Consider the following 15,820-nt stretch of genomic DNA (forward strand, 5'->3'; position numbering starts at 1 on the left):
TCTTCTTCCTTGTTAGTGTTTCCTTTCAAATTCGATTTTGTGAAAATTTCAGCACCATTTTCTAAAAGCTTCATCAAATAACAAAAACATTTTTAGACAATGCCCTATCGTGCAGAGCTAAAACGTCCCGATTTGAAAGGCTCATTTCCCTGCTCGATTTGCCAAAAAGTATTCTGCCACAGTTCGTCTCTGAGTCGTCACCGGATGCAGGCTCACTTTAAAAGCTACACCTGTACCACTTGCAACAACGAAATTCCAAGTAAGTTTGAAAATGCAAGTTTGAGAAAAAAAAGAGAAATAGATGAATCAGAGTAGCAGGAGCTTGACTAACAATAGGGGAGAAAGAGCGAAACAATTTATGCCGCTATTGATGTTTTCACAGTTTTGTATCATGTTTTATCATATGATAATAAGAAAAAAGAGAGGGAAACTTAACTCGAGAACATAGCTATTGTTGAATTGTACGGAACTTATTCTATTGAAAATTTAAAATTGATCTAAAAATCTAAAAATAAAAAATTATGGGTTCTAGGTGATGTTTAACTTTCTAATTTATTTTTTCAAAATTGAATTAAAATTCTGAACGAATGTTCTATTTCCTGCTGCATTTAGTTTCTGTCTTCTACCAGTTTATTGCATTTCTACATTTTTCTAATCTCCCTCCCAATACATTTATTTGATCGGAAGTCTCCATAATCTGAAATGCGCGAAAGCTCAGTGGCATTGTTTACTGACAAGCTTAAACTCAACTCACACCCTCCGATTAGCACGTGGCTATATTGGGCATGTGTCAAACAAGGTTGATACAGTCTCCTTCTTTCCGCCAAAAAATTACATTGGTTATCTAAATATTGACACCCTTTCCAACTACTACTGTATTCTTAATTGTAGACATCTATATGGCATGGCAAACTGAATGAGGAGGTGTGCAAATACCGAGATAGCTCCGACTGTCAATTAGGAGTATCTATTTAGTAATATCTGTTAAGCTTTTAAAACAACCATGTGCACTTTTGGACTAGTAGCAAAAAGTTTAAAGGTGGAGTAGTGCCAGTGGGGAAATGGTTAACATCCACTTATATAGAGCCAAAATGACCAACATTATTGACAGTCAAAAAGTGGCAATAACTGTGTTCTTGCCACTTTTCGAGAAAACTATAGCAATGCCGCATGTTCGGATCTCTACAATGTTTGAATATTTATATTTGAAAAATATGTAGGCGACTGTTTATCGACGACTTTCAAAAAAGTAATTACCAATTTTAAAAACAAAATTAAAAATTTCAAAAAATTTTTGTAGCGTCGTTTGGCAAATTCGGCGTTATTTTTTTTCAATTTCCCACTGGAGCGTCTCCAGCTATAATGGAAAGCAGTATCATGTATTAAATAATAACAAATTGACTCTAATATTTGTGCAAGAATCTTTTGAAAAGACACCTCTGACCATATTACGCCACAGTTTTACAATAACACGTCTGCTATTTGCATTGTCTAATTGCCCCATCTTTCCATCCCGAGCGGCTTCCTAAGAGAGCGAGAGGCATAAATAACCGACGGTATGTATGTATTACTTAATGGTTTCTTTTCTTGGAATGGAAGGTAGGATGAACCTCCAAGGTCAGTCATTTGATGACCATCCATCAGCTAATTGTTGGCACGCCACTGTCGCTAAGTGAGCTTGAGAGCGAAGAATAGGGCCAGCGCGCGGGCAAAGTAAAAAAAAAACCACCGATTGTCTTCTTTCCCCATCTTCCGCAACAAAAATTGCAACCTCTTCTTTTTCTACCACCTTTCCAACATTACAATTTATTGGTTGTTCACTCGCCGTCAATCATTTGTTACGGTTCGCTGAGCATGGGGGTCGTTCAAGAAACTTTCGGCCAAAGCACCCAGCTTTTTTCACACCTTACTTCACCGCTCGCCTATACGTGGAATCCATACGGCGGCATGTTAGCAGGCAGATCAACAGGATTTGTTATATTACTCGTGCGCAATCCAACAATAAGCGGATCAACCAGTAGAATACCGAAACATAACATGAAAATGTTTTACAGCCTGACCCCTGCGTTTGTCGTTTTTTTTTGTGTTACTGCTTTGTCGGTAGGCAAGATCCGCTATTCTATAGATTTTCTATAGTGCGTATTTTCAAATTCAGACAAACATGCAAATGAGGGGGGTCGTCGTAGAACATTCGTCACATTGGCACCTAACATGCCTTTACGGGCGCGCGTATAGTGTCCCAATGTTGCGAATTTCATTTGATTGATAGACAGTTAGGCTCGGTGGCACAAAGAATGGCAATTAAGTGGAATATGGAAATAGCAATGCAGTTGGGGTTGGCAAATAGCCATTTACATGTTACTTTCGACAAATATTTAGATCATTGAGACATGAATTCAAAAGCTGGAGAAGGGTTCAAATAGTATTTGATAATTACCATAATAAAATGAGTGCGAAATGAGCCGGCACTGCTCTCACTGTTCAGTCATTAGGAAACCTTAAGAAACAATTTTGCAGGCAACGATACACTACGCAGTCACATGTATCGAGTACACAACATTACCCGAATGTTTATGTGTCGGTGTTGCAATTGGGCTTTTCCCGACAAAACAAGTCTTCACATCCATATGCAGAGTATGCTGAAAAATGGGACACCGGGGGAAGCGGCTGTTTTAGCTAAGAGTTCAGATGGTAAAGATCTACCCACAAATTTTGAAATCCATTAATACAAATTTGCAGTTGTAGATAGCACATCCGAGTCGGGCTCCCCGCGTCAGTCTCCACCCTTCTCGCCTGATTTGTTGATGCAAAAGCGTATGTTACAAGTTGCTGCAAACAATAACAACATTGGATCCATTTTCCCGACACTGCTCAAAAGCCCCGACTCCAAATCGATGTTCCCCCTGGATCTTTCTAACATGGGTCCTTCACAGTTCCTCTCAGCGTGGCTTGCCAACAATCCCATCAACACGGCGGCCCTTAATCTGGCAGCGCAACAAACACCGTCCAAAGTACGTTACAACTCTTTGATGTTTTGAATTCAAATGTATTACATTTTAAGGATTCCATCCAGTCTTCTAATATTAGCGATTATGACGACTTAGAAGTGCAGACAACTGAAGAAGACATCAAATTTGAAGTGGAAAGCAGTGATGTCAGCCCTCGGTCAGTCATTGTCAAGACTGAACCAACTTTCAAAAGAGAACTGGAACACGATGCTGATATTGATGTGGAAGGCGATGATGTAAGGAAAACTTATTGAAATTTTGAGGAAAATTTGTTTTTCACCCCATTAAACTTTAATATGTCATATTATGAAACTTTCAAAATTTTCAGGGCGAACCACCATTGAAAATGACGATTGATGACAAAAACATCCACATTTCCCATGATCAGCCTTCTCCAACGGTTTCGGATTCTCACATCAGTGGTGGATCGTCTAGTCATTCGGGCGAAAGTTTGAAATGCTTTGATTGTCAGGTTAGGAAGTTGTCTTAAATGGTTTTGAATTATAATTTAAAATATGAAAAAAAAAAATAAAAAACCATCCATTTTGCGAGCGCTATGTGAAGAGAATCTGGGAATTAGGTACAGTACTTCTGGTGATATGATTAGTCTTTAGGTTAAGTTTGATAATCCAGTCATGGACTGCTCCACTTTCAAGTTCACGCTAGGTTTCAGCTGGTTAAAATCTCAGGGTCCTATAGCAAAACGGGTGCTTTCAATTGTGATGATAAATTTATGAAAACGGATTCGAGGTTTTTTGACACACTCGATTCCAAATATCACAAAAAATTTTCCTGAAGAATTGTATGTATTCCAATGCTTCACAAATTTAGGGGTGTCCTACAAGAAGCGCGCGCACTGTAAAAACTCGTGACCTGTAGTTCTTCAGCGGCCACCACTACCGACTGAGTTATCCCCCACCCACTGATATTTTTAATAATTTACATAAGTTTATGATGTTTCAGGTAGCCAGAGGGAAGCTTGTTGCAGTTGAGGACAAATGTCGTGCCTATGAAAAGACCATTAGAGAGTTGCAAGTTCAAGTGGATTTCCTCCGCAAAATTCAACCGAATCCGATGCCACCCGTGATGCTGCCTCCTCCGATGATGCCTATGCCATCTCCAGGGCCGAACAATCTATTTCAAAATCCTGCGATGAGAATGTTGTTGAACAATTTGATTCACATGAACCGTCCCTCAGTGGTTCCCTAGATCCAAACGATTTCAATTTCTTTATTTCCGATTTTGATGGTGTCATCAAATCTAGTTGAACCACGTAGTCATTTTCATTCCTTGTTTCTAATCAGCATTTTGAGCCATTGAAATACAACAATCCTTTGAGCAATTTCCGAAATACTCTGAATCAAAGAACCAACAGCTTTTAAAGCGGTTTTGGTTGGCTTTTAAACTAATTGTCGTTTATATCTTTGTACATAATGCCTATTCTCGTAGCTACTTCTTATCTTTGCATCCAAATATTTCAAACTTCCAAAAAAAATCAGAGTGCTCTCATTCCTGACAATTGTATTTACCGCAATCTTAGAAACTGGTGGACATTTTCCAAACAATCCGAATCTACTTTACTTTTTTGTTGCAATAGCTTCAATAAAACGTAGCCTTAAATGCACTCAGCGATTTACCTAGAACGTCCTTTACATTACTTCATTGTTCTAAATGTTTCCTTTTTTATTTCTTCTGGTCCTTTTCTTGACTTTTATAGCATTACCCTTTTTTCCCGCCTTGACTTTTTCCTTCCCTCAATGATTTCATTTCATTATATTTGTGATAAATAATTTTCAAAGTTCAAAATGCAGGAAGTAATAAGCCATACAAAAAACTAGCAAAAACGAAACTCTCACAAGATGATGTTATCCTCGCATAAAACATCATTTTGTTTGAATGCAAAACTGAACCCGTTTCAGAGGGTAATGTGCTTTCAGGTGAAGCGATGTGAAAATTCATTTTTACCTTTTCGACCCACTAGACGTCACAATCAGCATAGTGAAAGGTTGAGCATGATTCATTTCTGATTTCTTCCTGATGTACTCAGTCGATTGTCTAAAACTTCAGCTTCAAGAAATTTCGTACTAGTTGATTCCCTTTTTGCAGCTTTCGTTTTCTTACATCAAAACGAAAAATTGCTAGATGAAATACTTACGAACTTGTGTTTGGCTTCAATTGTTATTCAAAATTTCTCAGGAGTGTATTTAAAGTATTCTAAAACCATATAAAACTCCAAAAATAGTCAAATCTATGTTATTGCAGAATAGATGCTTAAAATATTTCTCGAAAATGAATTAATATTTAGATAATTTTTTGTGACTCTCCCTTGTCCATTTTATGTTTTGAACATTTAGTATTTTTGTATCACCAGCTGCTGCAAGTCAATTCACACAGGTTAGAATGTTGCGATATATTGAAATTTCCTATATCTGGTACTCCATTTTAAGGATGTAAAAATTCAGATATTGCAATACTTTTTAAAAATTGTAGAAATTTTTAATGTGCATCCAAAAAGTGGTACCCCTAATTTTGGAAGTCAGCTAGAAACGTTTTTCCTACCATTTTTATATTTCAACCTTTTTTGATTGTTTGTATCATAACAATATAAGGATTCAAAACTACGTCTAGCAGTTTTTTTTCACTTATTATTTTGAAAGTCTACCGAAATATTGTGCATTTTTCTGAAGCTGTTTAAAAGTTCACATGGTTTTACTCATTTATAGTTGAAGATTTTTTTTTCGTTTTACTAAACGAGGCAACCACTTTTCAAAATTATGTGAAACTGATCTTAAGCTATTGAAAACGGAGTAGTGTCTTTTGAGATTTTGTTTCAAATCGGGCGTATGATGCGAATTTTAAAATTTGTCGAGCTCTGCAAATTTGACAAATCTTTTTTTCCAATATCAGCAAACTCGGCAATTTCAGCAAATTTGATTTGCGGAGCAAATTCAGAAAAATATAATGATTTTTTGCCATTTTTTGGAGCACCCAAATTACTGAAGTCACGGATTTGATAGCACGGATTTGATTTTTTGGTGAGGTCCGTTTGGTCTGCCAGCATGAGAAAGTAACTCAATGCTATGCTATTTTACTAGAGTTTTTAAAACAAAATCAATAGTTTAAGTCAAAATTGGTTCGCCCAATTTTTGATGTGTGCGGCAAATTTGTAAATTTGGTGACCTCGGCAATTTTGGCACATCCACTTTTCTGAAACTTGCCGTGCTCGGCAAGTATGGCAAAATTGCTGCACATCCCTGCTTCAAACAATATAAAATGTACCGTTATGACTGGGAGCTGTTGAGAATTTCGTAAAACGTACTTTGTTATTATTACTTTTAAATTCCCGCTCAAATGCTGCATGGCATCGTTTTGGTTTTTTTTCTGCAAAAAAACTTATGAACTGATATTCATACTTTAAGAAAATTTCAATTTTTAACATTTAATTTATCCTAATTAGTTTGGAATTAGATTTAATTTGCATTCTCCGTTTTATTTAAATTTAGGCTTTTCACTGAACCATGATTAATAGTCAAAAACAAACACTATTGAAAATCGAGGGCTTTTGTTTTTGAAATTTAATAAAAATGGTGTTTTTCGACCGATCGCAGCCCATTGTCTGTGTGGTCTTTTTCATTCAGATAGCATTTTCAAAGCAGAAAAGTGAATGTGTTAACGCTAATTATAATTTTCGTTTTTTTCCTCTTTTTCAAACATCTGGAAATAACATTCTCCGGCATTTGAAATTGAAATTCTGGGTGTTTAATGTCTAGTCAAGAAGTCTAGCATTTACGCAATAACGTAAAAGCATTCAAACCCGCGTGCAGGTGCCATTTTTAACATTTAGAGTTTTTTTTGGTTCGGTAACAATCATTTGACTAACCAATGAGTCTTTTAAATTCCGAAAAAAAATCAGTGCACTTAATTTCAATACGTCCAAAGTCTGCCTGATTCGGGAGCCGTAGTGTTTTTGCAATAAACAGGTGAAAACGATGTGGCACAGCGCGATGGTGACGACAACATAAACTGGGTAGGCGGCGCTTGGAAACGCCTTCTGTTCTAGTCTGACCCACACGTGAGAGATGATATTGAGACTACTCTTCCTTCTCTAGTGGTATAGCAAAAAAAACTATTCCTTCTTTTTTTACTTTTTATCGTACCGGTTTCCCAGCTCTGAAAGTTCAATGCTCAGTTTGTTGATCAAACAAAGCCTGAAAAAATCTACTTTTTTCCGAGAATTTTTAGATTTAAAATTTTTTTCTTTGCATTGTTTTGTTTTGTCGAATTAATTTTCAAGTACGTAAGTACGTATGATTCCAAGAATAGAATAATATAAATTGAAAACCAAGCTTTACTTTTTTCCTTGTTATTATCTAGTTATTACTTGCATTTTCACCTCAAAAACAGGCTACTAATTACCATTTCGATTGTAGGTCCCTTGAGAGCGTATGAATCGAGGTCTCCTTTACATTATTCTCACATTATTTTAGTTGACCCACTTTTTTTTCGTGTGTGCTGTTATCCACGTTTTTCTTTGTTACACATTTCCCATTTTTCATTTCCAGAAACAAACGAGGGCCCCCTTGTGTCTGAAAATGTTGGCGAATTTCAAAACTGCCTATCTTTCTCTGTTGGTTTTGATTTTGGTTCTCATCAGTTTAACAGATGCTCATGCTTCAAGCTGGAAATCAATTTTAAATTCTGATAAGAGAATGGTAAGTTTTTCTTAAAATTTTAGTAGGTTCTTAATGGTTCTCTTTTAGGAAACAAAACAACATTCATTGGAATCTATATTTCGAGTGAGGCGGACCTACATAGACGAAAATGAGGTAGGATTCTTTGAAACAGTGACGAAACATTTTTCATGGGTTAGGGTTAAAATCACCTGCTTTGTTGACTTGACCAGATATCACGCTGCTAAAACATCTGAGAATTTCAAATTGAATGAACAAACAATGTTTGCAGAACTGCGGCTCGCACGAGTTGGAGATGGTGCACACGATAATGGACAGAATATGCATGCTCTGCCACGAGCTGCGATCACATTTCGCACCGAACACGCGGGTCGAATGTCGCAAGGACTGTTTTCAGAACGACACGTTTCAATCATGCATGAAAATATTTTCGAGAGTACCGTCGAGACCTGTTCAACAGCCGGAGCCAACTGCTCCCATTCCTTTGTATACTGAAAATGTGCAAACTTTGGACGATTTCAAAGAGCGGCGTAGACGGTTGTGAAGGCTTTTATTCAAGTCTTAATTTGATAAGTATTTATTTTGATTTTCCATGAAATTTGTTTTTAAACGTTTCTTTTTTTGTTTGAACTGCACTACACACCTTGGGGAAAAATTCAATTTATTTCACTCTTAAAAAACTAGGTATAATAAGTCTAAATCAAGCTTGCTTTTCTTATTTTTTGTATCTTTTTTTTGTCTTTTCAATCGCCTATTATCATTCTACAAAAGGTTGTGACGGACATTTTCTCATCTTATGAATACTGGATTACTGGAATAAATAATGATTTATATTGTTTTTCCGTGCTTCTACATAAAAGATGAGCTTATAATATATTTTGAAGCATCATGCTTACCTAAGCAGAATGATTTTTTTTTGAACAGGTGGTTTTAGTTCTGGCTAAGGTAGCGTGTTATTAATAGTGAAAACACTCAAGCAGTTAAAGTTTTCAACTAAATTTTCAATTGTAGACATGGCATTTTGCAAGCGCCAAAGTGTACCTATTTTTAAGTTTCAGGCAACCGGGAAGTTTGCACGTATGAGCAATGTTTGTCAGAAACTGTGGGTTGATCACGCAGATGTTTCCATTTGTATCACAAAAAAAAGAGGTGGCGGAATATTAGATAAGAAATTTAAAAAAAAATTAATTCCCAGAATAGAAAACCAGTAAAGTGTAACAAAACGGAAGTTCGAAAATATATGACGTATGTGTGAAAAACTCAGGAAAACAATTTTAATTAATTTTTTTTTAATTTCTGACACTTTTTAATTTAATTTCTGACACTTAGATTTTTACAAAACACATTATCCGTCAAGAATCTGTTTATCAAAATGTCATTGTCGATAACCTCTTTTCGTAAATACCTAATCTCAAAACTGTGATATATAGTAGCAAATGACGTATCACATTCTGTCTCCTACAATAATAAACATATAATAATGAAACGTAGAAAATGAACTGGGTACAAAATTGGATTTTTCATGTAATTATACAAACAAAATATTTTTTCCTTCAGCGCGTCATAAGGAAAACTATAGACAGAACGCTTTTTGTCGGTTTGTGGGATAATTAGAAGAAACAAGACAGAACGACAAAATGTGATTGTTTATGTAGATTTTAAAGATTGGTTAATTTTTTGTTTTGTATCAAATAAAAACAAGAAAATGTAGGAGGGGGCTTGAATTTATAAAAACCTGATATTAGATTTTTAAAAAATTGAAATCATGTCTTGAAAATATATTTAAAAAGTGAAGATATGAAAATAAAAAATTGATTAAAATTTTTTAAGCTTTGCAAAACTGTGCTATTTTTCACTACTTTATTGATCAGAAAAACTAATTGCAAAATACTATTGAGAAATAAAAATACATTTAAAAAAAGAACAATACACCTCAGTATTTCCCAGATACTTTCTGTTAAAACTTACAAACATACTAAACTAGCAAAACCTTGCCATAATTTTTACAGCATCTAGTGAGATTCTGTGAATATCACAGTTTAACATAACCAAACATAACCAAACATAATAAAAAACTAACACATTTTCCAAAATTTTCTTTAAAATATTTGGAAAATTGGCAAATGTTCCAAAAAATTCTGGGTTTTCGAGAAATCTCAAACACTGCTGCACGCAAGTAATGTTCAAATATAAAACATAACTAAAATCAAAAACCGTAGATAAATTTTTTTTGGACGACTTTAAAAATTTTAATAGGTGAAAACCAAGCTTTCACATGTTTGACTGAGCAAAAAATCTCAAAAAATACTTTTTGGAAAGTTTTACAATGATTTTCGGTTATTTTAGCAACGTGAGTAGTTTTTAAACAGGCCCCCCACTGGCGATACTTTGACTGAATAAAACAAACCTAAACCTTCTTAACGTTCCAAAACCTTTCCAGGGCATTTGAACCCCGGAACTACATACTAAAAATAACAAGAAAGTCACGCTGGGAGCCACTGATTGCATCAGATAACTAGTATCAAGTACATAGATGGTCTGCTTATCACTTTCCATTTACGAGTTCGAAGCTCAAAGCATCAAACCTCCCCTCGTGCCGCTAATTTCGGTTGTTTGGTCTTGAAAGTGGACAGTGAGGTGTAAATTCTTAAAGATAACCAACCTCTTAAAGATAAGAAGAATTCATAACCGACTTGCGGCAGTTTGGCGCAACTCTTCGCACCGAAGAGGTGCAATGGTTCCAATCTTTATCATTCTACACAGCCTTGCAACATTTCAGACTGTTGGCGGCTTTTATAGATGGCCATTAAAGAGTTTGTCGGGAAACCTAAGATTCTGAATTTTATAGCTGCCTATTACCATTTTATTATTGTTTTATTATATTACGTACTGTAGTGTCGATAAGCGCCACGCTAGGTGCAAACTGTCGGTTGCCTTAGTACCTTCATTCACCCTTCGTTTTTCTTACTCAATTTTTAACTTTAATTTTTTTTAAGTTTTAATTTCAGAACCACAATGGCAACGCCAAACTACACGGCGCAGATAATACTTCTACAACAGGAGATTGACGAAATGAAGGAGGATTTTTCGGAAAACGACAACGCATTCTTCCTGTGTTCCATGTCACTTATCATTTTCCGTATGTTGCATTATTTTCAAAAAAAACAGGTGTGACCTTAACCATTTCCATTTTTAGTCATGCAGTGTGGTTTCGCATTTCTGGAAGCAGGTGCGGTGCGCAGTAAAAACACAACGAACATTCTGATCAAAAACCTGCTCGATTCGTGTAAGTCTCGCCTGCAAAAATTGAAATTTTTTGCCGAAATTCGTAGATCAAATGTTTCAGGCATTGCAATTGTTGGATATTGGGCGTTGGGATGGGCTCTTGCGTTTGGAGATTGTCCGAATAACACCATCGGATTGTTTGTAGGCTATTCGGAGTTTTTCCTCGCAAATTTCAGTAATTATCCAAAGTAAGACTATTTCTGCTGATCATCAAAAACTCAAAGAACCAGAACAATATAGTGGCATACAGGCGGTTGCACTAAAATTAAAATAAACAAAACGTTATCATAATCCTTCTGATTTCTCGGCGACAAAATAATAATTCATGATATAATTTAAGACGCTCAGCAACGTTTTCCATAGTTTCGAAAGATCAATTTCCTAGTTTGAAGTTGCAATGAAAATCTGAAGTCTAAGATACAAAGCCAAATTTGAACACCTGCAACAATTCTTATGAGATTCGAGATTTTTTTTTAATTTTTTAACGGTTTCTGGTAATGGAAGCAAAATAAATATCACGAACCATGATTTTACTAAAATTCAAAGAACTTAAAACCCTGTTGAGAAGTGATGAAAAACCACTCGCATGGAGCCAAAAGGACTAAATATCGTAGTACAACTTTTCAAGAGTAAAAAAAACTATTTTCATTAACAGTCAAAAAGTGACAATTACTGAATTTTTGCTACTCGTTCAGAAAACTACAGCCTTTTCGCATGTTTGGATCCCAACAATCTGAATATTATAATTTGAAACATAAGTAGACCTTAAAATTAGACGGATTTTTTTTTTGATTGAGGACTTCCAAAAAAGTGGAAAAACCGAAATTTTCCAAATTAAAAAAAAATCGTATAAAATTTAAAATTTTTTTGAATAAATTTTGTTTTAACACGATTTTCGCACTGGCACTACTCCACCTTAAAGTCAAATAATTCGATAGTGTAGAAAAAAGTGCTCCAAGCTTCCACTGAGCACCTATAATTTAACTATTTACCTTTTTAAAATTTAATACGTTCATTGGCTCTTCCAAAAAAAACCCCCATTTTCAGAAAAGTAACTTTAAAAAACTGTAGATTGACGCCCATTACCTGTGAAATCCAGAATATGATGTTTTGAAAGTTTTGTTTTCAAATCTTTATAAATGTTTAAGTATAACTTTTTCAGTTTTGAACACGAACATTTTTACAGATTTTTCTTCCAATACGTATTCGCTGCCACGTCAGCAACGATCGTGTCTGGAGCGGTTGCAGAACGGTGTGAATTCGCGAATTACATCACTTATTGTTCAGTTATATCGAGTAAGTCGGAATCAGTTGTGACATTAAACCAGTATTTCTGATTCAGCTCTCGTCTACCCAATTCTCACGCACTGGGGGTGGCATCCCAAGGGATGGATGGCTCTTGGCATCACAAGCGGTGTTATTAACACTCATTATGATGTATTTAAAAATATGAAAGGCAACTTGAAAATAAATGTATGTTTAGGATTTCGCGGGATCTGGAGTCGTCCATCTTTGTGGAGGATCAATCTCCTTCCTCGCTGCATACATGATTGGCCCAAGAATCGGAAGATTCCCAGAAGATGATGATGATGAGTGCGATGAAATTCTTGGTCACTCTGTTCCTGTAAGTAGAATACGAAAGCAGTAGAGCAACGGTTAATTCATTATCAGCGAGGCAAGAAAGAGTGGTGGCAATGATAAAAACTATTTTAAAAGCGCTCAGTGTGCATAATCATTTGGTTCTTAGATTGATTGTTTGATTTCAAAAAGATGGAATGTGGAGTTAAACAGAGAATGACCATTAAGAGTTGGAATTAGTAGATTTAAGTCAGAATTTGTGATAATGATTTTGATTGACAGTTTGCACCAAAAGTAACAAGACTTTTATAGTTCGCAGCACTGGGTGGATTCATTCTCATGTTCGGATTTCTCGCCTTCAACGGAGGATCCATGGCAGATATTGTAAAACCTGGAGAGGGACATATTGTAGCGTTGGCAATGGTAAATACAATTCTTAGTGGAGCATTTGCTGCGTTGACATATCTTATTGCTCATTATTTGTATCATGGAAAATGGACACTCTTGCTGACGATTAACGCATGTCTCGCTGGAATGGTTGCTTCGTGTGCTGGGTGTAATAAGATGGAGCCATGGGCATGCATTTGGGTTGGAGTTGGAGCAGGTCTCATTTATTTGGGATTGAGCAAGCTGATGGTCAGGTAAATAGTTTTTACTATTTTTGGGAATATCGCATCTTGTGTTAAAATAATTTGCTTATTAATACTCCAACGCAGAATTATCGATAGAGTTTCAAAAAACTACTGTGGAAATATTTTGTTATTCAATGTTAATATTGAATACTTCCTAGTAAGAAATAATTTGAACACATCCTATTTTAAAAGTGGTATTTTCTAAACGCTAGATTACTACAGTTACCGTTAAAAGTCGATTATTTACAACTACAGTATTGTCCAGTTGCTAACATTGACGTATTTCGAAGTTTCATAGGCTTTTTCTAGGAATTTTAAAAATAGTACTTCATTTTTAGAAGAATACATTTTAAGCCCTGTACTACTCCAAAGCAGAATTAATTTTTTTTGATAGCCAGTGATAAAAATTCTCGAAAAATTTCATTCAATTTACTTGTTTACGCATGTATAAAACTTTTATAAAAACAACATTTTGCGAGGTAATTCAAATAAAACACATGTTCCTGTTTATTTTTTGCAACGTCAACAAATCTTGTCAATTGTTTTTGTACAGTGAAACCCCAATTCACCATACTCTTTCATCAACTCTGAATTTAGATCCTCGAGTTTCATAAAATGTTCATTAAAAACCGATTAAATTTTCAGGCTGAAGATCGACGACCCACTGGATGCCTTTGCCGTACATGCTGGTGGAGGCTTCTGGGGACTAACCTCAGTTGCTTTTATTGGACATGACGGTGTAGTTTATTCGATTGGTAACACTATTGGTGGAGCTACAAATGGAGGTGATCAAATTGCTCAGGCATTTGCTGTAGGTTTTCTTTTACAAATCACCAAAAACTTAAATGAACTATTTTTAGCAACTTGGATGGCAATGGGTGTGCGCACTCGCAATCGTCACATGGTCAATTCTCTGGATGTGGCCTATTTTTGCACTGTTGAGGAAAATAGGAAAACTTAGAGTGTCCGCTGAGGTGGAGATTAATGGATTGGATATCTACAAACATGGAGAGTCGGCCTACCCGCTACACGCCTACGGACACGGGTGGCACGATTTCGAAGCTGCTCCAGACAGCAAAATCAATCATAGTAAACATCTTCCAGTTGGAAGAAAGAACAGAATAATGAGTGTTCATCCAGAAAGTAAATCTTAAAAAAAAAAACGTTTTTTGAAACCAAACAGCATTTTTTCAGTGTCCTTGGAACAACTTGCGTCAGTATACGACAGGACTGGAAGTGTTGGAGAGTCTGATCAACCAAAGAGGCTATTTATGAATCAAACTGAGAGGAGAAAATCCAGAATGATTGAAGCAAATGCACTTCATGCATTGTACTTAGATGATAATGAGGTTCCTGAAAGGAAAAACACAAATCCAAAGACTGTCAGCTTACAAGTCCCCACAACAATTATTGAGGCTGCAGAGGATGAGGCTGATAAAATGACAGAAAACGATCGGATGTAAATTGCATAATTTAGAACTAACCGATGCTTTTAGGTTTTCGATGAACACTTTTCCTATTTGTATTTAATAATTGTATCATCATTCAATTTCATGTATATTATGCCTCTTTTGGAATCGAAATAGAAAAAAATTGCGATCAAAATCTGTCGAAAAGTATCATTTTAAAATATTGAACAATGATATCTTAAAACAAATCTGAAGGTCATTTTTTCACATCTTGGTTGTTGGATGTGTCAATCACACAGACACAACTAGAGAGTAACTTTTTGTAGTCTCACTTTTTTGTTGAGAAAACTATTTGATAGATTGATGATAATCGTCTTGTTTGGATTTTAGTTGGGGAACTTTTCAAGTGAAATGAAGGAAAATATTATCTCGTCATTCTTGAATCGAACCGAATCAGTTATCAATTAAATTTTGATAATTATTGATAAGATTTCTGATGGATTTTTAGTAGTTATTTTTAAAAACATTTAAAAAACGACAGCTGATTGTCTTGCAAAAAGTTAAAGTTTTTTTTAATTCTAAAAACATTCAAAAAATATTATATTCTAGACATGGTGAAAAAAAACACAAAAAATAAAATGAATTTTGTGAATTCAGTCACATAAGTAAATATAATTGTTTTAAACCTTAAAACCCAAAAAGAACTGGAAAATTCGATTCAAAAACAAAAAAACCTAAAAATAAATATAGCTAGCTTATTATCAAATTTTTAACTTTAGGAATTTTACTTCAAATTGACATGAATAGTATTGATAAGTAAAATTTTATCAAAATTTATTCCCGTTTTAAAAAATTATATCAGACTTAAAACTTCTAATACAAACTTGGTTTACTCAATTTCAAAAAATACACATTTTTTCAGTATTATTAACAAATCTAAAAACTATTTACAAACAAAAATGCGTCAATAGGCGCGTCATGAAGAATCAAAGAGACCATTGAGTACCTAGGTTTTTTTCAGTCAAAATTCAGTAAACATGGTTACATTTTTTTTACAGTTTCCAAAACATAAACATTGACCAAAAATCAGATCAAACTTTTACAACACTGAATAGTGTCATAAAAAAATCTAAAAAGAGTGTTTAACAGAAGAGTAAATATTTTCAAAGTAAGATTTAAATAGAAAATAGAGATATAATGTATTAAGTTTATCAGTT

At 35.0% G+C, this 15,820-nt stretch overlaps 3 protein-coding genes and 5 non-coding genes across 10 annotated transcripts; 5 read left to right on the forward strand and 3 right to left on the reverse strand.

The window, feature by feature from the left end:
• Positions 1–89: 89 nt before the first annotated feature.
• Positions 90–4,814, forward strand: ham-2 (Zinc finger protein ham-2; the record flags this gene model as incomplete). Of its 3 annotated transcripts, none has more annotated exons than NM_001029192.8 (6): positions 90–259; positions 2,518–2,691; positions 2,746–3,011; positions 3,062–3,244; positions 3,337–3,480; positions 3,972–4,810. In NM_001029192.8, the coding sequence occupies 6 exons, from the start codon at positions 100–102 to the stop codon at positions 4,215–4,217; spliced, it is 1,173 nt and encodes a 390-aa protein (NP_001024363.2). The 3 variants fall into 3 exon arrangements, with proteins under 3 accessions (NP_001024363.2, NP_001024364.2, NP_001294827.1); NM_001029193.7 differs by having other exon boundaries at positions 91–259; positions 2,740–3,011; positions 3,972–4,814; NM_001307898.3 differs by lacking the exon at positions 90–259 and having other exon boundaries at positions 2,541–2,691; positions 2,740–3,011; positions 3,972–4,217.
• C05E11.11 lies at positions 905–1,048 on the reverse strand. Its single transcript, NR_070907.1, has one exon. It is a non-coding gene; the product is annotated as an Unclassified non-coding RNA C05E11.11 (non-coding RNA).
• Positions 1,339–1,695, forward strand: C05E11.14. Its single transcript, NR_070908.1, has one exon. It is a non-coding gene; the product is annotated as an Unclassified non-coding RNA C05E11.14 (non-coding RNA).
• On the reverse strand, positions 1,349–1,780 carry C05E11.12. Its single transcript, NR_070909.1, has one exon. It is a non-coding gene; the product is annotated as an Unclassified non-coding RNA C05E11.12 (non-coding RNA).
• Positions 2,149–2,287, forward strand: C05E11.17. The gene has a single exon (NR_070910.1). It is a non-coding gene; the product is annotated as an Unclassified non-coding RNA C05E11.17 (non-coding RNA).
• On the reverse strand, positions 4,147–4,290 carry C05E11.10. The gene has a single exon (NR_070911.1). It is a non-coding gene; the product is annotated as an Unclassified non-coding RNA C05E11.10 (non-coding RNA).
• A 2,754-nt stretch (positions 4,815–7,568) lies between the features above and the next one.
• Positions 7,569–8,531, forward strand: C05E11.6 (uncharacterized protein). Its single transcript, NM_076381.4, has 3 exons — positions 7,569–7,720; positions 7,769–7,834; positions 7,971–8,531. Exons 1-3 carry the CDS (start codon positions 7,601–7,603, stop codon positions 8,241–8,243), a joined length of 459 nt encoding a protein of 152 aa, NP_508782.2. The 5' UTR covers positions 7,569–7,600; the 3' UTR covers positions 8,244–8,531.
• Positions 8,532–10,707: 2,176 nt separating this feature from the next.
• amt-4 (Ammonium transporter) lies at positions 10,708–15,026 on the forward strand. The gene is made up of 10 exons (NM_076382.6): positions 10,708–10,838; positions 10,896–10,985; positions 11,046–11,172; positions 12,171–12,280; positions 12,327–12,421; positions 12,468–12,608; positions 12,875–13,203; positions 13,840–14,005; positions 14,055–14,337; positions 14,389–15,026. Exons 1-10 carry the CDS (start codon positions 10,715–10,717, stop codon positions 14,655–14,657), a joined length of 1,734 nt encoding a protein of 577 aa, NP_508783.2. The 5' UTR covers positions 10,708–10,714; the 3' UTR covers positions 14,658–15,026.
• Positions 15,027–15,820: the final 794 nt, after the last annotated feature.

This window comes from Caenorhabditis elegans, chromosome X (genome assembly GCF_000002985.6).
Source record: "Caenorhabditis elegans chromosome X".
NCBI lineage: Eukaryota > Metazoa > Nematoda > Chromadorea > Rhabditida > Rhabditidae > Caenorhabditis > Caenorhabditis elegans.